This window comes from Agrilus planipennis, unplaced genomic scaffold, assembly GCF_000699045.2.
Source record: "Agrilus planipennis isolate EAB-ADULT unplaced genomic scaffold, Apla_2.0 scaffold307, whole genome shotgun sequence".
In the NCBI taxonomy this organism is placed as follows: Eukaryota; Metazoa; Arthropoda; class Insecta; order Coleoptera; family Buprestidae; genus Agrilus; species Agrilus planipennis.
The window spans coordinates 8,114-32,002 of NW_020439004.1; the positions used below are offsets into that span (position 1 = coordinate 8,114).

Here is a 23,889-nt window from a genome sequence, read left to right on the forward strand (position 1 = left end):
TTAATTGAATTTCCCGCTTAATAAACACTAAAGCTTGTCCTTGAACATAAAGTAGATAGAAGATAGTCTAGTGTAAATGGGTACAAAAAATGAATTATTTCATGAATAAAGCAACGAAATTAGAAAAGAAATGTTTAAGGAGTTTAAAAAGGATAACAAGCAGTGCGGGGACAATAAAATATTCGGTGCAAAAGTGAATTTTAGCCGCAAAAATAATAACAACCTTCTTGAAATTATTGTTGGTGCTTCAAATGTCAAGAGATGGAATAAATTAAAAAAAGCCTTTTTATGTATTTCAAATGAAGAATTCGTCACTAAATTACTTGATTTGGCACAGAAATATCATCACAGGTAAACTTTGAATTAATATTTTTCTGTTTGATATCCTTATTTATTCAATGTGATAATTTTTTGGTTGGCGATTGACTGTTCGATTTGCAGGCGGAGCATATTTGACAGATCAATAAAAACAAAGCCATGTGCTTATTAGTTTGTTTACGTTTTTTGAGGTTAATTTTTTAATTTATTTCATGATAATTTAATAAGAATTTTTTACTGTACATACGTTTTATATTTTTAGTAACGATGAAAAACTAATTGTAAATAGAAAATTCAATAAAACAACATTGACTGAAAATAGTGTAAAGCCATCAGTAGAATACAGAATGGTGGAAACTAAGAGAAAGAATTCTAAGAAGGCAGTGATTGAGATAAATAAAAATAAAGAAAATAAGCCAAAGGAACCTCAAAAAGAAAATCTGTATGAAACTGTCTGTGAAAATTCAACCCTTTGCGAATTTAATAATTTACTTTGTGACTTTACTGAGCAAACTATAAGTGATACTAATGTTACTAAATCTGATGACTTAATTGATTTACACACTAATATAATTGATTCAGAAAATAAAATAAACAATTTTGAGATAGACTGTGACAAGAGTGATATTAATGATGATACTAAAAGAAAAAGAAAACCAGCAAATAGCACCCTTATTGGAACAAATGTAGAAAATGTACCTAAAAACCATGAAAGGAAAAGGTCCAATAAGAAGAAAAAGAATATTCGGACTTATGACGTTCGTAAGGCTCCAGAATTGCAAGAACAGATAGAAGAAATATCTACCAAAAAAGATTCATTGCTTGATTCAGCAACTTCTATTATTGAAAGTAAAAATGAAGATAATAATAAAAAAACAAAGAAGTCCAAAATGTGTTCAAATTGTGATACAAGCCATTCAAAATACCGTTGTCCCTTAGAAGACCCAGTGTCTTCAATCTGTGACAGAATCTCTAAAGAAGAATGGACTTTTAAATACTCACAGCAGCAGGAAGATGATGAAAACTATAATATTGCTAATAAATCGCTTTCAGAAGAATTTACAGACTCAAGTTATTCAAACATGTCATTACCTAAAATCTTTTGCTTGCTGGATTCCAATACATCACATGGCATTAGTGTTTTTGCAAAATCTGTAATAAATTCATTTACCCAGTTTGGACCTTTAATTGCTAAATCAGTAAAAGAAGTTGACATACCAGAAGACTTTCCAATGAGAGAGTTATGGATGATATTTGGTAAAGACTCATATACATATTGGAGAACTGATTATTTAAATGAATGTAATTGGTTTCGATACTTGAGACCGGCTCCTACAAGGGAACAGAGAAACACAACTGCTGTATGTAGAAACAATTCATTGTTTTTGATTTCTATAAAAACTATTGGACAGGGAGAAGAAGTTTTGTATTGGCAGGATGACAACTTGAATTTGAATAAGAAGAAAATGGGAAAAACTAGTAAGCTTGTTTTAAATATTGATAAAAGTTCTAGATCGTAGCTTAGCACTGAGCCTGGGTCCATTTGTCTTAATCCAAGTTTTCTGTAATTCTTTGGATCATTTAGGCAAATGCTGGGACATATTTCAAAATAATATATTTACTATATTAGAAAATTTTGTAATTATATTTACTTGAAATTATTCTTTAAATTTCTTGTTTCCAGATTGTGGAGGTTGCAATATGGTGTTTACTCACCCATTATATTATAGAACTCACTGTACAATTTTTCACGACATACGTTATAGTTTAACAATAAGAAAATTTCATTGTAAAGTATGTGGAGCTGCAGTTTTAGGCAAAGAAAATATAATGAAGCATGCGGCTGAGCTTCATAATGGTCAAGGAGCCTATCAGTGCCAGTTTTGTAAAAAGGTGGTTTGAAACAACAATAAAACAGTATTTTTTAGTTGAAATGTATTCTGTTTTGCAGTTTTTCTTGAGATTGAATTATCTGGACATGCACAGAACATATGGGTGCTCAGCTAATCCTCACAGGACGTGGCCTTTGTGCGACTTTTGTGGGAAAAAGTTTTGTCAACCACAGAAGCTAAAAATACACATTAAAAGAATGCATAATGGTAAGAAATTGCTTTGTTATTTCTACTGTTACTTTTTATAATAGACCAATAAATGCTTTATATGTCTATAATATCATACAATTGCATGATAACTGTTACTTTTTTATTTTCAGACATTTCTGAAGTTTTGAAAGAATTCCAATGTAAGAGTTGTTTGAAAGTTTTGGGGTCTCGTGCAGCCCTTCAGAGACATTTAAAAGAAGTACATAACAAGCAAATTGAAGGCTCATGCGCTTGTTATCGATGCGGAAAACTTTTTCAAAATAAGTCAAATTTAAAAATTCATATGTTAACGCACAGCGGCATTAAACCATTTAGGTATACCATATGAAACACTTTGACATTTAATAGTGGTCAATAGTATTGTGAAAATTCATTTTTACTTTTTTTTTACCTCAAGTTAATGAGATAATGAGGAAAAATTTGTTGCTGTTGTCACACACTCGTCGGGTGTTTTCCTCATTATCTCGTTAACTTGAAGTAATTTATTGTAGATGAAAAAAGTTAAAATGAATTTTCACATTTAGGTATAAGTGTTTTATTTTACTTGATGTTGATTTTATTGTAAAAATTGCAGATGCAAAGAAGACAAATGTAATGCTGCTTTTACAACTAAACAATGTTTGCAATTTCATTATAAAAAAACTCACGGTTTTACCGAAGAGGTGATGCCCAAAATAGAGCGATCCGTTGATTACACTTTCGAAGCTTACAGTGGCATGGAAAACATGGAGAATGAACATAAAGATTTTACTACACCCGATAACTCATTCGACTGTGATAACGATGATAACGAAGAAAACGAGGACAGTAAGTTTATTTTTTTTATTTCCAGTGTTAAGTGGCAGCTTTGCTTTAATTATATCCAATATCCAATGCTCAGAAAACTAATTATTAAGGAAAATATTTTAAAATAATTATTAAAGATTCAAAATGGCTACATACCTGCATTATACATTTACCGGGTCAAATGCTCGCTACTTGCACTGATTTTACTCTAAACTCGCTGTGCTTTTAGTCATGTGAACAGTGCCACCTTGTATAGACGTATGTACTTTTCCTTCTGTTCCTCCTGAAAACTTGAAAGTTTTTCAGTATTGCATATATAAAATTCGGTAGAATATTTGCTATTGCAAAACAACATACTTCATGATCTTTCTAAAGCGCATTTCGCGATTTAGTTATTATTGTGAAATGACTTGTGTATGTTGTAACATATGTAATTGAACATTAATTAATCCTATTCTGTATATATATATTTATATATATATATATTCTGTCGTCATCATCCAACCCTAGCTTGGCAAGCAAGCAAGAAAGGCTTTATTCCCCTGATGAACCTAAAATCGATACGTTCTACAATCTGTTTTTTACTCATATTGAAAATGTTTGTGCATGAGAACAATTACAAGCTTCAGGGCCTGCATGATTTTAGCATCGTTTAGAAGCATAGAAATCCTTGTAGTTACTTTATATATAAAGACAGACAACTTAAAAAGCTCTCTCTTCAGGTATAGGTGAGCAAAATGTTGATGATCCTGGTGACATAGAATTAGAGGCCTCATTACATGATGAACCTGTTCAGCAATTAATACAAACACCGCCGCCTCCAAATCAACCAGAGTCTCTTTTCACAATGAAAATTTTAAGTAAAGGCAGTAAAAAATGGTTAGGAGAACAATTAGACTCTCTTAATCCAAGCAGTTTAGAAACTAATCCACTCAAGACTGTTGATAAATCGTCCTTTGTGTGTTCAAAGCCTCAAAATTTTGAAGTTGCTAAAGTTACGTTAGGTTTGAATGCATTCGGACGCCACGAGTCTTCCAATGCTAGTTTGTTAGTCGAAGCTGCCCTTGGATCTGTGGCAGATATAAACTGTAATGATTCAAATATTGACATAGATGTTAGTGGAACACCCAATAGTACAGACGCTCTAGTCAGTAACATATGTACTTTGCCCAATACCGATGAATTGCCAGATGTACCCTATAGTGGTTCTGTTGATGTAACTGAGCACAGAAACATAGGTCTAATTTCTCCCTCAGTTAACGGAAATATTTCCGTCACAGACGATCTTAATACTGAACTGCATAATGACGAAAATGTAGGAATCGACTATTCAAGTTTTCAGGAAGGAGATTTCAGTTCAAATAACAGTCCTGAAAACGAAGAACACAATGGATTTCGTTGTGACTACACAAATGGAAATCGCACCGCGCCACAAGAAGATAATAATTACGATACTGATCAATCTAAAAATTTATCACCTGGTTCCAGTCCACCCAGATATAATTTCGGGAACGAAGTTACTATTTGTCATGTTTCTCCCAATAATGCTAACTGTATAACAGCTCAGAATTTAAGTGTACATGACTCCAAAGGGGAGTTAGATTTGTCAGTATACAAGTCTTCGTATGGTTTGGAAACGTCTACGTTCCATTCAAGAAAAGATTTGAAAATGAAACTTTCCTTGGAACCTGATCATAAGCAGTTGTATGTCCTTGAAGTGGAAGACATATCCCGTAATTTAAACAAAAGTATTTTTAACGAAGATGGCAAATATGGACTTTTTTCGGCTGATGCGGCTCAAGTGGACGTTGTAGAACCTCGGGATTCAGAAAATAAAACCATTAATGAAAATACTTCTGATGAAAAATACGCAAATTCTGATTTAGACTTACCATTTCGTTCTAAATATTCTGACTCTGAATTGGATACGCGCAACAAGCAATTGGAGTTCGATTTAAATTTCAGATCGAAATCGTACGATCTTGCCAGTGATTTATTGCAGATTAGAAGTGGCTACGAAAATAATTTAGATTTAGATTTTCGAAATAAGAATTATCCTTCCCTAGACAATGCCGATCTTAGAAATAAAACTTACGATAATATCGATACCGAATTACGCGCAGATCGAAATTTCGAATCTTTAGTATTTACACCAGCAGACCTACAAGGTATAGATATGACAGCAAGAAGTTTTCATAATTACCATGCATCGAGTGCAGCAGCTGCCAGCCTTAACAGGTACCATCATTTGTATTCTGATGTAGAAAGAGCCACCATTGATTTGCGTATGAACTACAGTCCTCCTCCTCCTCCTCCTACTTATTCCCACTCTGACGTCTTAAGGGTGGTATCGTTAGATTTGACGTCACCGGGAAGACACACGGTCGATTTAAGCTTAAGAAGTAATCCATTGCATGCTCATCAGATTCCTAACACTCGATTGTTGACAGAGCACAATTTACCATCAAGTAGATTATTGTCAGAATCAGGAAGAATTAGTCTGGACCAAAATCGTTTATTAACAACCGATTTGTCTTCCTCTAGACATTTGGAAACGCATTCTAGATTATTGAACGTTTCTGAACAAAATAATCGAGTTCTTTCCGATCATAGTACCAATCGATTATTATCCAATGATCAAAGCGATTCGTCGCACTTTGGGACTGTCGAACAGGCCAGAATGATAGCCGACGATACGCGTTATTTAAACGATCAAAGTAGACTAATTGAGCCGGGACGGTTACTTTCCGATGTCCGTATCCTACCTACAGTCCCTAACGGATCTTTGTCTCCCATTCCTTACCCAAACTATTCTGTATCTCCTACGCCCTATCATCCCCCTGTTTTGACCGCCAGGCCGCACGTTACTTCACCCACCCCATCGCCTTATCATCATTATTCTTCTTATTATTAGGTTACAAGATAGATGAACAAAAACGAACTTTTAATTCCTTTTCTTAATATAAATAAAATGTCTTAGTAGCAAGACAATGGAAAGGTGAAATAAAATGGACTTTGATCAATGCCTTTTTTATCGTACTCTTAAAATAAATGTATAATTATTTTGTTAATTTGCATAATATCCACTGCCATCTAGCGATGCTAATTATCTTAAACATACTGTAATGTGCCATTATTAAAAACGTGAAATTTCATTTTTGTTATAATGCAATCTCTTCCTTAAAAGTGAATTAACGTTTTATATAAGCTGAAAAGAAACTTAGTTTTTGTAAATGCATATTTTCTTTTCAAATGTATGAAGGTATACGTTTGTTTGAATAATGTAAGAGTTGTTTTACTTTTTTTGTATCTGTTGTTTATAAAATATGTTAATAATTCCATAAATTGATATTATATTATGCATAAAATTAATACAATAAGTGTTATTGTTCATTAAAAACATTGTTCTCTATTTCATTTCTCTCCAACATTTGTTTTTCTACTTTTAATTTAATCGATTAAATACAAAATCACAAAGTAATTGGTTGTATCATAAACGCGGATTTCTTTTAATTAAATTCTGATTTAAAAATTTCTACAATTTTGCTTATATAGTGTAATATTCAATTGGGTAATTAATTAGTTTTGTTATTAAAAACTATTTATTTTGATTCTATTCGTGTTTGGTAAGCAAAAGTATACTTTTTTAAAAGGTCAAGTATATAAATGCATTGTTTTAAATTTATTAATCTTTTCAAATTAGCGCTATAAAAGTTTAGTATTGTATCATCATTTAAAAAATTTCACATGTATAATTGGTTGCATAGGTAGAAGGAAGAAATTCTACAAAAATATTGCCGTTCATTTCCAGTTCTGTTAGTTGTTTTGGTTGCATAGTTGAAAGGAAAGAAAATTATTATAAATTTACTTTTACCATTTAGTTAAATTGGTTGTATAAGTACAAGAAAACAAATTTCATATAAAAAAGAATTTCCCATTCATTTGTACAGGAATTGCTTGCATGTATTACAAAGAGGAAAAAATTTGGTTTACAAGTAAAATTTCAGCATATAATTAATTTTTGTTGATAATTTCTTAAATATTCATGATTACTATTTTATTTAAGACTTCGTTAATCTTCGTACGTTAACTTGCTAAGTTTTAATGCTCATAAAGTTTTAAATGTATTGTAAACTGTAAAATCAACTACTTTTTAGAATTACAGCAAATAGGTACATAAATATGATTTGATTATTTGATTTTTTCAAAAATTAAAAATAAAAGTACATAAATGGATTTATTAATAGGCACGCGTATTGTATTAGATTATAAAATACTTAAAAATATGTATCTCCATATGCTAACAGATAGCAAGTGATCCATCTGGGTTAATTTTCGGTTTGGGAATACAAATTTTTCTATTACCTTTAATTACACATGTATTAGTAAAAAATCCGCATGTTGAAGATTGTGTGTAAAATATTGAAGGCTTTTTTGCTCCTGTCCTTATATCTTTAGAACCACTTTCAGATTTGGTCACTGAAACAAATTTTGAAGGGCTATCTGCGCTTTTTAATTGATAACTAACTGGCTGATATGTATAACCGCTTCCAATTCCCAATCTTCCTCCATTTCTAAGTTGGGTGTTAAAACCAATTGCGTATGTTGGTGGTCTGTAAACTATTTTTCCCGTTCCCGGTTTTAAAGATACACTCTGGGCTTGAGAATTGTGTCCCAAAGCAAAAGCATTTGAATTATTTGCTACAGATGTGACCCTTCCTCTAAATCCTGTAGGTATTCTATATCCGTAGCTTCCTGGTATGTCTTGACCAGGTTGCAGAACAGTTCCATCCGCTAAATCAGGATCACCTTTACTTTGGATAACGTTGGCATCTAAATCTTCGAGCGGATCTAAAATAATGTTTTGCCTTTGTGTTCTACCGTTTTGACTTATAACTGCCCCAGAATGTGAAGTATCTTGCACTTCGCCATCGTAATCTTCATAATCTTCGTCATTGTAGTCATCAGCTTTAACAGTATTATAAACGAGCAATGGATTAAGAGTAGTTGCGATTGTTTCACTGATTGTTGCTGATGTTGTACTGGTAGTTGGTGATGACTCGTACTGTTTATGGACTTTAGAGATTCTTCTCTGCATTACTTTTTCTTCGTTTGCCGTACTCGCTGTAAATTTATTTTTTGATGTATTTCCTTCCTGCTGTTGTGATTTACCATCGTTGGGAGAATTTCCTGACGAGTAAGTAATAGGTTTAAACGGGGAAAATAGACCAGACAGACCTGGCGGTCTGGTTTGATTCCTAGCAGAATTAACAGTATCTTTACTTCCCGATCCTGCTTGAGCAGCTCCCGTATATCTTACCCCAAATCGAAATTTCCCCTGAAGTTGACTTTGGGTTTGACCAGCGTAACTTCCACTTTGCGCACTCGCTGTTCCCCCTCCCTTAAACGGGGTATTCTGAGTATCGTTATCGTGTTCTTCGTTATGGGGGGTGAATCCTATTTGAGCTTGAGAGGAAGTACTTCCTGGGCCTGTAGCTTGTGCATCAGCGAGACCGCCTTTTGAACCTGCTTGTACTTGTGTGTTGGTACCATGGTACAAGCCGCTGCTTTGAGCATTTGAAGTTGTATCTCCCGTTTCTGAAGCAAGTTGTACCTGAGCTTGTGATAAGCCAGCTCCACCCGTTCCCTGAGCATTACTTGTTGCGCCTTCTTTTCCTCCAGCCACTTGTGTTTGCGCACCTCTTTTTCCGTCGATTGTTCCTGCTAAAGCATTAAAAGATCCTGATCCACTATAACTTCCTGAAACTTGTGACTGTGCTGTACCGCCAGCGTAAAATCCTTGTGCTTGAGCTTTTGCTTCTGTTGTTTCATTTGCGTGTTGAACCTCAGCCTGAGCTTGTGAATCAGCGTCCTTTTCGTCTTTATCTTGTGGTGCAGTTAATTCTGAAGGTACTTGCCCAAATTGACTTACTCCTGTACCACCTGTAAGTTGCTGTCCTGCATGTGAAGGTAGCCCTGCTGTTCCTTGAGGGTAACTACTCCCTTGCCAACCTTGTCCTGTTCCAGTTATCTGACCTGTCTGTCCTGCTGAAGGATATCCGATCTGTCCCGATGAACCAATTATTTGACCTGGATAGCCTATTTGCCCATTTGTCCCTCCTGTAGGATAACCTACTTGCCCTGTAGCTCCTGTAGGGTAACTTACTTGTCCTGTAGCTCCTGTAGGGTAGCTTACTTGTCCAATGGTTTCTCCTGTAGGGTAACCTGTTTGTGCACCTGTAGGGTAGTTTATTTGTCCTCCTGTAGGATAGCCTGTTTGTCCTCCTGGAGGGAGGCTTGATTGTTCTCTTGAAGGATAGCCTGATTGTCCGCCTGTAGAAAAACCAGATAGACCACCCTGGGGGTAGGAAATTTGTCCTCCTGTTGGAACAACTGCTTGTTGTGTGGAATAACCTGGTAAACTTCCTGTAGGATACCCCGTCTGACTTCCGGGATAGCCGGCAGATACAGCTGGAAGAAAACCGGTTTGGGTTCCGGTAGGATAACCTACTTGTCCTGCAGTGGTTCCAGTTTGTCCTATTTGCCCTGAAGGGACGCTAGTTTGTCCTGATTGCTGTGTAGGATATCCTCCCTGTCCTGCTGGGATTCCGGACGCACCCGATGGAACGTTTCCTTGTCCAGTAGGGCTGATCTGACTTAATTGATTTGCCGGAGTTCCTAATTGTTGGTATAGAATCCCTGTTTGTCCAGAAAAAGGCCCTTGCTGGCTTGGTGAATTTCCTGTGGTTTTTTATGAAGTAGTAAATTGAAAGGAAAGAGTTCTATTAAACTAACCTGATACTCTAATATTTGATGGTATTTGCCCTTGCTCAGTTTGTCCACCAGCTTGAGCTCCTGAGTTACCTGGCGTGTAGGTATGTACACCAGGATAGCCGCCTATTGTGCTTCCATAAACATTTGGAGGTGAATAACCGTACTGATCGTGAGAATATTTTCCACTGAAAACTCCACTGAATTGTCCCGATGCCTGACCGGGGTGGTATGTTCCAGAAATTTGTCCACCAAATTGACCTGATTGTCCTTGCCATGCACCTCTTCCTAATGATTTCGATTTCAAAAGAAGATATATATAATAAACTGAACATTACTTACCATTACCAGTATCCCCTGTAGTGGATACTTGTTGTTGTACGGGCACATGGGCTCGCTGAGGTCCGTATTGTTGGGCAATATCTTGTGTCAAAGGTGTATATTGTCCGGGTATTTGAGGAGGAACATCGTATCTTTGGCCTGTTGCTGAATAAGGATAATTATCAGACGGAAGTCTCTGGCCAGAAGACCCTTCACGAGGTCTTTCTATACGGCTGGGTTCATAAGTTACGGTTCTTCCTGGTTGATAGGGTATAGACGCTTGACTAGGATATTGTCCAGTTGACTGACCTGGTTGATATTGTGATTGCGGTTGACTGGAAAATTGGTCTTGAGGTGATCCAGACTCAGGAAGTGCTACTTGAGTTTGACCTGGATATTGTCCTGCAATTTGACCTCCAGTAGGTACCTTGGCTTGGTATGGTACCTGTGATTGGCCAGGAACTTGTCCTTGTGATGATAGCCCTGTCGGAACAGGCGCCTGCAGCATACCAGGAATCTGACTTCGTGATGGCAATTCTGGTGGAACAGATCCTTGTGGAAGACCAGCAATTTGTTGTTGATTTGGGTGCGGCACACCAATTTGTCCTTGTGTAGGGTATCCAGATGGATACGGTATTTGTTGTGAAGGATAAGATTGTCCAGTTTGCTGTCCTGGAGAAGGATGTCCAGTTGGATATGGTGCTTGCGGTTGACCAAATGTTTGATCTTGTGCTGAAGGACGAGAACCAGAAGGAAATGTCCCTGATACTGTTTGTAAATCCGTTGTACCGGGCCTTTGTCTTTGGCTCTGTGGAATTTCAGCACCAGTGTATGTTGGACCATAGGGACTACCACCCGTTCCTCTATCTGGCCCTCTTCCGTAATAAAGAGACTGAACAGATGAATCCTTTCCGTACAGGCAATCCCCGCAATCTCCTGAATTAGTTTGACTTTGTGCAGACCCTATACCATTACTTCCAGCTAAAATAATTTTTATTAAATGTTTATATTAGAAATTAGCAAGGATTCTTTTACAAACTACTGCTTTTGAAGTCCCATGTGTGGCTTCTGCCTCTGCTTTTCCGGGTGTATTTTCGTTTCCAAAACTTAAATATTGAGATTGCGTTTGTCCTCGAACTCTTCCGAAGTAATTTGAATTGGAACGCCTGTATCTAGTTCTTTGTTTGAACGAGTGATCCACAAATTTTGGCACAACTTGTAGTAGATAAGAATCATACGATTTACAGGATTTGAATATCTTATGACCCGCTAGAGACTTCAACTAAAATTTTACATTGTTATCGTGGATGAAGCTAACATGATACACTCGTTTACCTCATCCGTTGTTAACTTCGTTTTTGATTTTTTGAAGAGTTTCTTTTTGTGTAATTTTTGACTTGCGGATGTAATATGTGACAATTGAGTTGGTGAAAATCTATTTTTTTCTATTAGGTAGCATTTAAAATGAGTTGGGTTGATAATTGCGACCATTTTCTAAAATTATACATATAAAAACAATTGAATTCTTCTATCTCGTAGTTAATTTATACATTAAGTGAATGAATTCTTAATTACAACATTGCGTTTAACGTTTTTTATATTTAAGAACAAAACGTATCAGTTCTAAAATGTTTAAATAAATATCGACTTTATTAATGAAAGTAAATTGATAAGTGAGACTTACAGGTCCTGAAATTTGAAAACAAGATGCGCTAATATGAGCATTGCCGTTCACTGAGTTTGATGCAACTTCCTAAAAAGATAAATGCTATTTATGCACATCTCTCGATTTGCAATGTCGAATTAATTATTTATTTATAAGAATAGTTGAGAACAACATTATCTTGTTTGCCCTAGATTCAACGACCTTCTCGTAAAACGTCTTAGATACCAGATCAAAAACAACATTATTTTTGATATTATACAAAATTGTATTGAAGACATTAATATACATGCGTGTATGTATGTTGCAAATTACTGGCGATGTCTTAGTAGTACAGTTTCTAAACGTGAAGTACATCTATTACTTACAATTAAAGATATTTACTTCAAATCGAATTACAAATGAGAAAAGATATGCATTATTATCTATCTATCTCTGCATTCAACAGTGGTGACTTTTTGCCTTACAGAAACTACTACTGCTTAAAATCTGATAAATTGATTAAAAATATTATTACTAATTTGCTTATTTTAGTGTTATGTTTACTTATTTTTAATGAGATACAACTATTTACTTAAAGAGGGTTGAAACAAAATTAATAGGTTAATAGTTAATAAGATGAAACTCTTATTGTTACAAAATATCACACCCTAAAAAATAATTTTGTTGTAGGAAATGCAAAAGTTGATTTTCTGCTTATCTAAATAATGTCAATTATCTACTATTTATCGCAATTTCTCTTTCGTACATAATAATTTTTATCGTACTCCTATCGAAAGTACCATATACCTTTATCTCATTTCTAGATGAAAGTTAAGTTACATTTTCTTGTCTCTGAAATAAGGGCAAATCGTACTTTTAGGGCAGGGGTATGGTTAAAAATGGTATACGGGTCTCGGGAAGTACAGCAGCCCTTCCAGGGAGTTTGGTGTTAATTGGGTATTTTAGAAGCCCTAGTCGTTCCAATACTGATTATATTATCAAAAGTAGCGACAGTGTAAAGATCAGTTGTTTTATTAATTTATTCTTTAGAATAATAGTTGTTTAAGATTTTGAATTATTAACCTTTCAACAATTTATCTTTACAGCATAATTTGGTTAATCACATTTGCTCGAAGTTCAATTACACCAATTCTTTACGACCTTTCACTTGTATTATCTTTAAAATAAATTATATTTTTGACTTGGTTACTAAAATAAAATAGGTTTTTTAGCAGCATTATGTAACTTGGCTTAAGCAAATTAAAAAAAAAAACGGATTTTACCTTTTTAATGCAAAATTAGCTTACGAAATGTTACTTATTAATTTTAGGTATAGTTTGAAATTATTTTACTTGGCATTGTTTGTAAGATTTATTCAAAGTTATATACGTTTATTAGTAGGTAATGGGGAATATATATATATTAACAGACATAACTGAATTTTAATGTTTAGAGAAAGAAAATTAAAGAAATGCGCTATATTGACTAGTAACTACGGTAAATAAATGGATATTGAGGAGTTTAAAGAATCTGAAATAAAGGCGATGAAGCAATTAATTAGCCACTTAACACTTTGATTTATTTAAATTTTCTTATCGATTTAATTTTTCAAATTTAACACTTTCTTATTTATTATTATTATTATTGTTTGCCCCGTGTTTCTCTAATAACTAATAAATAATAATTTGAAATTTGTGCAATAATGGGGACAATTTTTGCGTTCGTCCAAAGATGCATAATCTAGTGTAATCATTAGATATAAAAGTAAAAGCAATTTTAAAAATTTTTTATAAAAATTGCCATTAAATTTGATTATTAATATTTAAACTTTCTCGGATGCACTTTTTGTGAAACATCATAAATTAAGTAAATAATCGAAGAAAAAGGAATACAGTGGACTAGTTTCACGAAAAATTTAAATTTATTGTACTCGACAATTATTTCGTTTTATGTGATTATTGATTAAATACAGTAACAAATGTTCTTGATGATGATTGCTTAGTTCGAAACAATCGTCAAGTACAACAAATAATTTTGGTAAAACTACTCTATTGTATTGCTTCTTCTTCGAATTTTTATTACATTAATGGGTATGTATGTTTGCCCTAATTTGAGATAGTTACAAAAAAATTATTTAACCAAAATTTTTACCACTTCACATTTTTGGTCAAATGTAAAAGAATATTGAGTGTCCACAATTTTACTTAACAAAACTTACGAAAATATAATACTAAGTAATTAATTTTGAATTTACTCACTTCATGTTTTAAGTTGTAGCACTTTGTCACTAGAAAACTAAATATCACAGTTATTTTGAAAATTAGAGACCCTCGAGCCATTTGAGACGTCTAATAATATGTTTACAAACAGTTTGTTAAAATCGTTCGTCTCGGATCTGCATTACAGAGATGACCCCTGACATAGTTTGTACCCCTACTCAGATCGCACTACCGCGGTTAGTAGTGATTGCCCCAATTTAAATGCAAATATCGTAAACCTCAAAAAAATACTGAATGGACAATACGTAATGAGCAGCTCATAAAACAGAACATATCGTTGCGATTGGCCGAATTATGATAAGAAAAAAAGAAGAGAAGACGTAACTGTCTGCAAAACGCACAAAGTAACTTTTTGTCAGAAGGCCTTGCGAATAATCGATTTGAAAGCAGCTTGTATTTTAGCTTTTATCTTTTCCTTGAAGTGAAATGTTAATAACAATTTTAAGGAACAAAAAAGGTCTATATACAAGGCGATTTCAACACTTTATATGTTTCGATGTTTTTCATTAGTGCAAGACGAAGACCAACGCTGCCCCAGTATTGGTATCGGTCTTGGTGTTGTCAAATACTTCTACTCTTAGTCTTGCCTTTATATTGCTGATATAGTCTCGGTTTTGGTCTTGGTTTTACGTGTTAAGTCTTGGTTTTGCTCATTTAATCTAATACTTACGTTTTTTTAAATAATTCTTCTATGCACAAAATTTTATATTCATTGACACGATAATTATGTTAAATATTCAAATTTCCTGTCATACATTTGAGCTTGTTTTTACTTTTAAAGAAAATAGTGTCGAAAGTTATGAAAACTCGATAATTTCCCGTCCTCCAGTGCATAAATTGACCCTTTCTCCAACGCATAATTTGACCTTTTAACAAACAAAATAATGCAAGGTTAAAAAAGAATTGATAAGAAATATAATAGTAAACAATGCAGAAACTTATGGTATTACAACAAAAAAGAAATAATTTTTCTATAAATCTTGTTTGTCAACTTGATTATCTTGCATGAGAAAGCAGATTTTTAACGGAAACCGAAAGTGAAATTCGTTTTCTTCAACAGAAGTAGTTTTACATTGATTGTCTATATGGGACCAATTTGATATCATGGGGTACCTCTCCCCCTTCAATAATGGAAAATCATTGTAGAATAATCTTTTGCTGATATTTCTTGCTAGTTGAATTTTAGTTCTCTATTATTCTCTTCTATGCTCGCGAACGGTTAATTTAGAAATTCGAAAAAGATTGTTAAAGGTGTATGTTTGGAGCACGGCGTTGTACGGGTGTGAAACATGGACAGTGGGAGCGGCGGAAAAGAAAAGGTTAGAAGCGTTCGAAATGTGGTGTTATAGGCGGATGATGAGGATATCGTGGGTAGAAAAGGTTAGAAATGAAGAGGTATTAGAAAGAATAGGAGAACAGAGGACTCTATGGAAGTCAATAAAAAAATAGGCGAGATAGGTTGGTAGGACACCTTCTCAGGCATGAAGGTCTAGTCAGAGACATATTAGAGGCAGAAACAGGAGTTAGGAGGGGTAGAGGTAGACCTAGATTAGATTACTGTTCGCAAATAGTTAAGGATGTGGGCTGTTCTAGTTTTAGGGAAATGCGAAGTTTAGCTCAGGATAGGAAACAGTGGAGGTACGTGTCCAACCAGTCTAAAGACTGATGACCTTATGATGATGATGATGATTACATTTTGAAATGGTAGTTATTATGTTTCCTCTAGGATTCCCTAGTAACTTCTTCTTGAAACTTAAGTTTCTTTAGTGAATAATTTCCCACGGGTGAGGGGGGGGCATAAGAATTTTACAAAAAAGTTGGGAAACACCGAATTAAAGGGTTAAAAAGGAAAAAAGATCAAAATTTTCAATATTTTGTGTTCCGTCATGATACCATTCGTGTCTACTCAATTCGGTAGTTTCGGTTTTTCAATTTTACCAACCCTGCGTTAGTTGAACTGGGCGCGGGTTTTCCATAAATCATAAAATTACCGTTTGTAGGTGGTAAATGTGGTTTGTTTTCAGATGCAAATTGATTTTGTTTTATGCGCTCTAATATTAAATTCAGTGCGACGTTTGTAAAAAGTTGGGTGCATTTGCAGCTTATGTTGTGTCTGGTATTCATAGCCCCAGCACGTGTGCGTAAGTTTACGAGAACGGCGTGTGGCAGTAAATACTGCAGCAGGCTGTAAATTGCTGGAGAAACGCAGCAGGCCGTTTTCTTTTACTGTGCATGGACCGGGGAAACATACAGGGTGATTTATTTCCGCGAAATAACCCGTATAGTCCCGTTGTCGTTGAACTGTATTGTAGATAATGAAGATTGAAGGATGCTAGATCCTTTTATATGTATGTATAATCTAATAAAAGTTTAAGGAGCAAAGCAGTAGGAAACGGTACCGACTGGTATCAGAGTTGTGTGGTAACCGGATGTAATATTCGGATTCTACTTATGCATCCTAAGGTTGTATTCGAATCCTATGGGAAAAATATAAGCATTATCTTATTAAAACATGTAGGCCAAAAAATTTAGAGATCGTATGTTTAGGATAGTTAACCACCACGGGGAAAGTCTTGGAGGACTATAAACGAAACATGGTGGTAGTCATACCAAAAAGGAGAGGCGTGGATAGATGTGACAAAAACCTTATGTATAGAATCGTATAGAGAAAGATGGTAAGAAGGGCGGAAGAACTATTAAGGGAAAGCCAATTTGGAATTAGAAGAAATAGAGGAACATGGAAGCCTATTTTAGCTTTAGGGGTAACAATGGAGAAAACGATAGAAAAGGAAAAGAGCGTGTACATATAGGAATCCTAGATTTAGAGACAGCTTTTGATAATGTTCAATGGGATAATATGTTAAATATACTTAAAAATGTAGGGATGGGATTCAGAGATAGAAGAGTGATATACATAGTTTGTATAAAAAGCAACAGGCAGTTATAGAACTTGAGCAGCAACGTAGACAGGTAAATATTAGGAAGGGTGTCAGACAAGGATGCACCCTAACACCGCTACTTTTTAATCTATGTATCTAAATCTATAAGATTAGTATGCTCAGATTTGCAGATGATACCTATAGCAGTATCAGCATCTAGCAAGGAGGAGTTAGAGATAGTCTTAAATAAAATGGAAGCGTTATTGATAAAACAATATGGTATTAATAAAAATATTGATATGCAAGGGAAGGAAGAGTAAGGGAAAGAGTAAATATAAAGTCGCTGATTTTTGAGATCGATGAAGTCAGATAATTTGGGATGGAAGGAGTAGTACAGATATAAAGTAAATGAAAGTGCGTGTAACAAAAAGAAGTCAGTTAATTTAAAAACTCGAAAAAAGATTAAAAGTGTATGGATGACTTTGTATGGGTGCGAAATGTGGACGGAAAAGAGTCAGAAACGTTCAAAATGATGTGGGCACCGTGATAGTTTAGTGGATCGATACCCTCTCAGGCATGATGGGTTAGTTAGAGACATACTTATTAGAAGTAGAAACAGGAGTTAGGAGGGGTAGAGGTAGAGCTAGATTAGATTACTGCTCACAAATAATTAAGGATGTGGGATGTTCTAGATTTAGTGAAATGCGAAGATTAGCTCAGGATAGGAAAGAGTGGAGGTGCATGTCCAACCAGTCTTAGGATTTACGACCTTATGATGATGATGATGTTGATTATTAATATTATGAATATTAAGGTAATGCTATCAACAGGATAACAAGTGAGCAACCCCGTGTATATGTACGTCGACTATTTATAATTGCGGCCGTAAAAATCCATTTGGCTTTTTACGCTGCTTGATGTGAACAAGGGCAGGTGAGATGGCACCTCTTAATAATGATTTTAAACAATAGCTACAAGTCGTGCTTTTATAATATGCTCGTGTTTTGGTTTGAGTTGTAACGCGATGCCGACAGGTTTAAGATGACAAGAGGTGCTGTACGTACAGGTGCCGAAGTTAAGTGATCAAGTTAGTGATGGCGTTTAAAATAAAAATTGCTTAGCTATTTATTAAATTAATTGAAGCTGACCACACGAACAGCGATATGTAACGAACAGCGTAAGCACTGAGTTGTCCATTTGCAAAAATTCGAAAAAGAAGTGCAACTCAGTGTCCTTTGGTAGAAGAATACAAGAATAATAAGAATTCCATCTTCAACAATTATTTAAAACTTTTAATTTTTAACATGAAACTTGAAATTATTCAGAAAATTTTTCTGGATCTTTCGGTTTTGATTTCTTTTCTTCAAGTACTTATTCAACATCATCATTATGGGCTCGTCAGTCCTAAGACTGGTTACTCTTTTCTATCCTAAGATAATCTTCGTATTTCCCTAAAACTAGAACATCCTTAACTACTCGTGACTAGTAATCTAATTTAGGTCTGTTTCTGCTTCTAATATGTCTCTAACTAACATCTCTCTGGAAAGGCAGTCATTTTGATGTGGATATTGTGCTTCAATTACAGTAGAGATCGTGGTTTGTTTGCATACATCTTCTCTTTAAGATGTCCCCATAAAAAATTATCAGAAGGTGTGAGATCGGGGCTTCTCGGAGGCCAGTTGATGGTGCCTCGACGAGAGATCACTTTTTCCGGGAAAAGTTGATTGACAACCGCATGCGATTGGTTTGAGGTGTGGCAAGTGGTTCCAGCTTGTTGAAATCATCTTTCCACATTAAAACTATCAAACTCTTGCAGTTGTGGAACCAAAAAGTTTCTTAACTTGTCACAATACCGGTCACTGTTTACCGTAAATGTTCGCCCTCGCCGGTCTTCAAAAAAAGAAGGCCCAAAGATGTCTTCACCAAACATGGCAGCCCATCCAATAACTTTTGGACTATGTAGTGGTTGGTGAAAGTTCGCTTCGCTAAGCAGAATGTTTTCGAAATTTGGAAAGCGTTGAAGCATTTTATTTACAAAATTCAGTCGGAAAGGATAATCGGTAACGTTCAGTTTTTGAACTAACTGAATATTGTAGACTGTAAGATGTAAATTTTGCTTCAGAATCTTTTGTAACGACGATTTTTTAATGTCAAGTTCTTGACTGCGTTTGGGAACTGATTGAGACAGTTTTTCACCCACTGACACTTTTATTTCTTCAATCGTTTGTAGAGTTCGAACAGAGCGTGGAGTGAATTTTTGCAGTCCAACCTGTATTCTCGAACATTCGAATCCATTTTCTAATGGTATCGTCCTTCGGTGCATTCCGTACATTGAATTTTGCCCGATATAATCGTTGAACTAGGATCATCGGATCACAATTGCAATAATAGGCGCATACGCATCACTAATCAGACGTGCTTAGTCCACAAAAATGCATAAATATTCAATTTATTGGCAGTTTCATATTCATAATAAGGCAAATAGATACATGTCGTGGACGTCTTTAAACTTTTATTGTATTCTTCCTTGTCCTGTCTAGATCAAAGGACTCGAATAATTTATACACACATATATGTGTACCCACTACTACAAATCCAACATCAAAGCAAAAATTAAAAGAAATTTTCATGTTATGATTTCTGGTTAGTTTTTTGTGAAATGGAATTCGATATGTTTATGAAACGCGGTTTTCAGATGAACGCGATGAGTAGGTAACAGTGAAGAAAGAAGAGTTTATCAATATATAAACAAGCTGTTTCACGGAAACTTTTTCAGTTATAATGACAAAACTATTTTTGGATCTTTCCTATAAACAAATTTCATTCGCGTAAAAAGCCGCTCTCGGAGTTCTTTAAACTCTAGAAGCCTATTTTATTCATTACTAAATAACTGCAATGAAAGTACGACTTCTTCTAACTTCAAGGATGAGAAAGTCCAATGCAATACAACAGCCAGGTACTTAGTACGAACCAAGCCGCCATTTTTGAGACTATTAGGCGTTTTACGAAATTTATGATCAGACTCGTGGAATATTTTATAATTCAGGATATTATGACATAAAAACTGTACAATTCTCTCAAGAACATCAAAAAAGTGACAATTTATTAACTGGTCATACTAGCATCAATGAAGTTGTTCCCCTGCCGAAAGTAGGTACCGATGTTTTTCCTTGATTTCAGGGACGAAAGTGCAACATTCGGTTTCGGTTGGGGTAGCAAACACTAAATGCGATTTCTTACCTGGGAGGTTATGTCGTACTTTCGTCCCTGAAATCGTACTTGCGATAGAACTGTATCAAAAAATTGACTCGGAAGAAGGTACCTAATTCTTTCTATTCCTAACTCGAAATATACAATTTCTATGTATATTAAAAGATTGCTATTGGCCAGTAGCGGCTTGTAATGAAATACAGCGGATGTTCTGCAGATGTTTATATCACAGCCACCTCCGCCCTTGATGCTGGCCTTTCCAAATATTCGACTGTTCCCTTTAAAAGCATTTTCTTTTGTTCTCATTCGTAACCGTTCTTCAGTACAAGAACAACAAAAATTTTAAAATAATGATTATTTTTTCGAAATTCATTTATTGTTAAGATGTTAGTTGCTTGTTCAGTTATTTTATTTATAATAATTTTATTTGCGTATCACTACATAGTATAAAACAAAGTCGCTTTCACGCTGTCTGTCCCTATGTATGCTTAAATTTTTAAAACTACGCAACGGATTTTGATGCGGTTTTTTTTAAAAGATAGAGTGATTCAAGAGGAAGGTTTATATGTATAATACATGCATAATATAGTAGGGAAACACTGATAATTTTAGAGGTTTCTAATGTGATGTCGTAAATAAACACATTTTTTGCGCTTACATTGCAAACGCTGGCTGAACCCTACGAGATAGATCAAAATAATGTACTACAATATTGTACATCTTAAAAGAGTCTACAAAAAAGTCCGGGATGGTATATGTCTATCTCTTAGGGATAACCCACAATAACCATTTTTATCCTTTACTTTTTATGAGAAATAATGACTTATTTACGAAGCGATTGTAGGCAATACAGCATTAATTCTTATCCAATTAAGTACCTTAAATACATTGTGCATTTAATATAGATCAATATGGCCCTTTACAGCATGTAATTTAAATGAATATTTTCGAAGATATTACAGATTTAAAATGCAGGGACATAGCGGTTGCGGCGGTACCGGCCGGGAGGCCGGTTTGTATTGTCTAATGACAAAAAAACTGTGAATGTTGTATATAAAGACATTCTGTAGTGTATTTAGTATGTTCAGGGGGTATCTTTTGAAGATTTCCCCTTTTCGATAATAATCTAAACAAAATAAAAATATATTTACTATCAGCATTGCACCCGTGCGAAGCTGGGGCGGGTCACTAGTAATAAATATAATTCGAATTGCAAGGAGACATTGATAGAACAACATGCATCACGTACCAAATTACGAATAAATACGTTTGTATATATGCGGCGTATGTGCGTCAGGAAGAAAAAAGCTGCGACTGGAGCTTTTGGCGGAAGTGAATTAAAACAAACCAGAAGCACGTGTTGCGGTTACTCCTGCTGGTTTATTGTACATACACATGCATGCCTAGACGTAATGTACATCGGGTATAACTGTACATGTGTGCGCTTCTGGAAAACGGTGGCTATTGCTAGTTTGAGCCATCATGTAGGTGGTGTATTCGCTGTATTATAAAGAGTGTATGTAAGTAATTATATACCAAACCGTAAGCCGCCACAGGATGTTTTGTATATGTCTTTGTGTGTGTAATTTTCATTTGTTTATTCGCATCGTACGGAGGTTCCGTTAGATATCAAAAAGAATTGTTCTTTTGATATTGATTGAACTAACTGAGAATATATTCTTTTCCTGGTTGACGAGAGAGTATACTACAATTATGCAAAACATAAATTTTGGAATCAAGAGTCATTTTTCTGTGATCATCATTATTATGATCGTCAGTCCTAAGTGTGGTTGGACACGCACCTCTACTCTTTCCTATCCTGAGCTAATCTTCGCCTTTCCCTAAAAGTAGAACATCCCACATCTGTAACTATGTATTTGTGAACAGTAATCTACTCTAAGTCTTCCTCTACTCCTCTTAACTCCTGTTCCTGACTCTAATATGTCTCTGACTAGACGTTCATGCCTGAGAAGGCGTCCTACCAACCTATCTCGCCTATTTTTTATTGACTTCCATAGAGTCCTGTGTTCTCCTATTCATTCTAATACCTCTTCATTTCTAACCTTTTCTATCCACGGTATCCTCATCATTCACCAGTAACATTTCGAACGCTTCTAATCTTTTGCACCCGTACAGCGTCGCGCTCCAAACATAGACCTTTAACAATCTTTTTCGAATTTTTAAATTAATTGTTCGCGAGCATAGAAGTAACTTCTTTTTATTAAAGGCGACTCGACTCTGTGCTATCTTTTACTTTTTATCCCTATTACTCCTTCTGTCCTGACTTATCTGACTTCCTAGATACCTAAAATCAGCCACTTCCTCTAATCTTTTGCCTTCTATCTTTATATTCGCTCTTTCCCTACTTTTCCTTCCCGTGCATACCAGTATTTTTGTTTTACTTTTATTTATATTCATACAGTACTGTTTTGTCAATGCCGCTTCCATTTTATTTAAAGCTATCTCTAACTACAACTACAGTTGTAAAAACTGATTTCTTTTAAATGTTATGCAGTTTTGATGACTTACGAACTACAGTTCCTGCTTCCATAAATGTCTTTCCAAATCATTGTTTATAAGTTTTGAGCCGAAAGCGCCAGACAATCTAAATATACCGTCTCATCATCTCGCCCGTGGACACCCCATGTCTGGACCACCACCTTCGAACCAGGTGAAAGGTCGGAAGTTTGAAAACGTTAGGGCAGAGGGGCCGAGAATAAACGTGTTGCAGACATCCGTAAACAAATATGCAGACGGAATTCCGGAGTTGAGACGATTTTAGTTTATGTTATCGAGTAATTGAGGGTAAATGTCTTTGAGGGGTTAGCGTGTGGGTCGGAAGTCAACGAATCGCACCTAGACTTTTGCTAGACGGCGAGATGACATGTGCGCGAGGAGATTCCCCCAAAAATCTGAAGTACCATCTGCAGGATGGGTTTACCATTATCTATTCTTAAGGAATGCTATACCATGCATTTTGCTGTCTGTTTGAAACTGTGATTTTCGGTTTTAACCTGCGGCTTCGCTAAATACGTGCCAAAGAATTTCAACGATCTCATAAAAATAATTTTTCTTTTTCTCAGAAACAGTATTTTTTCTGGATAAAATGTCCTATGTCCTTTTCTGTACCCCTGACAATGTGTAAAGAAAATTTCATAATAATCGGTTGAGAAGTTAAGGCGTGAAAACGTAGCAAACAAACTCAAATTTGCATTTACATTATTAGTAGGATGTATATGTTACGCTCAAAGAACGGAAACGCTCCTTGAGCCAAAATAGAGTTCAGAACTCGTTGTGGTCAAAAGTTTCTGTTACGATTCTTGGGCACACAAATTCATGATATTAATTGGACGAGATTAACAGTTCCTTATTGGCGACGCCTTCCTGTTTCAGGATTTATCTGTATTTTTGTTTTCATCGACTTTTCACACGCACCATGTCACGAATTGGATGCTTAGGTGTATAGGTGAGAGGATAATGGACAGGTTTCCGCCCGTGTCTGCCACCGAGAAGCAGACGTGATCAACCACTCAAGATTTCAAACCGAAAATAAATCTGTAAGGCTACCATCAAACAGT

General features: G+C 35.2%; 2 protein-coding genes and 1 long non-coding RNA gene across 6 annotated transcripts; 1 reads left to right on the plus strand and 2 right to left on the minus strand.

Moving 5' to 3' along the window:
- Positions 1-19: 19 nt before the first annotated feature.
- Positions 20-6,540, plus strand: LOC108742446. Of its 2 annotated transcripts, XM_025976022.1 has the most exons (7): positions 20-351; positions 581-1,797; positions 2,003-2,211; positions 2,270-2,417; positions 2,531-2,735; positions 2,995-3,227; positions 3,929-6,540. In XM_025976022.1, exons 1-7 carry the CDS (start codon positions 131-133, stop codon positions 6,118-6,120), a joined length of 4,425 nt encoding a protein of 1,474 aa, XP_025831807.1. In that variant the 5' UTR covers positions 20-130; the 3' UTR covers positions 6,121-6,540. The 2 variants fall into 2 exon arrangements, with proteins under 2 accessions (XP_025831807.1, XP_025831808.1); XM_025976023.1 differs by lacking the exons at positions 20-351; positions 581-1,797 and having other exon boundaries at positions 2,140-2,417.
- Positions 3,246-4,007, minus strand: LOC108742447. 2 transcript variants are annotated; one of them, XR_001938674.1, is made up of 3 exons: positions 3,564-4,007; positions 3,363-3,489; positions 3,246-3,304 (listed from the first exon to the last, which is right to left on the minus strand). It is a non-coding gene; the product is annotated as an uncharacterized LOC108742447 (long non-coding RNA). The 2 variants fall into 2 exon arrangements; XR_001938675.1 differs by having other exon boundaries at positions 3,363-3,496.
- Positions 6,541-7,126: 586 nt separating the features above from the next.
- LOC108742445 (mucin-19-like) lies at positions 7,127-14,449 on the minus strand. Of its 2 annotated transcripts, XM_018477661.1 has the most exons (7): positions 14,202-14,448; positions 11,983-12,051; positions 11,634-11,792; positions 11,334-11,580; positions 10,320-11,279; positions 10,002-10,265; positions 7,127-9,947 (listed from the first exon to the last, which is right to left on the minus strand). In XM_018477661.1, exons 1-7 carry the CDS (start codon positions 14,280-14,282, stop codon positions 7,507-7,509), a joined length of 4,221 nt encoding a protein of 1,406 aa, XP_018333163.1. In that variant the 5' UTR covers positions 14,283-14,448; the 3' UTR covers positions 7,127-7,506. The 2 variants fall into 2 exon arrangements, with proteins under 2 accessions (XP_018333163.1, XP_018333164.1); XM_018477662.1 differs by lacking the exon at positions 11,983-12,051 and having other exon boundaries at positions 14,202-14,449.
- Between the last annotated feature and the right edge of the window lie 9,440 nt (positions 14,450-23,889).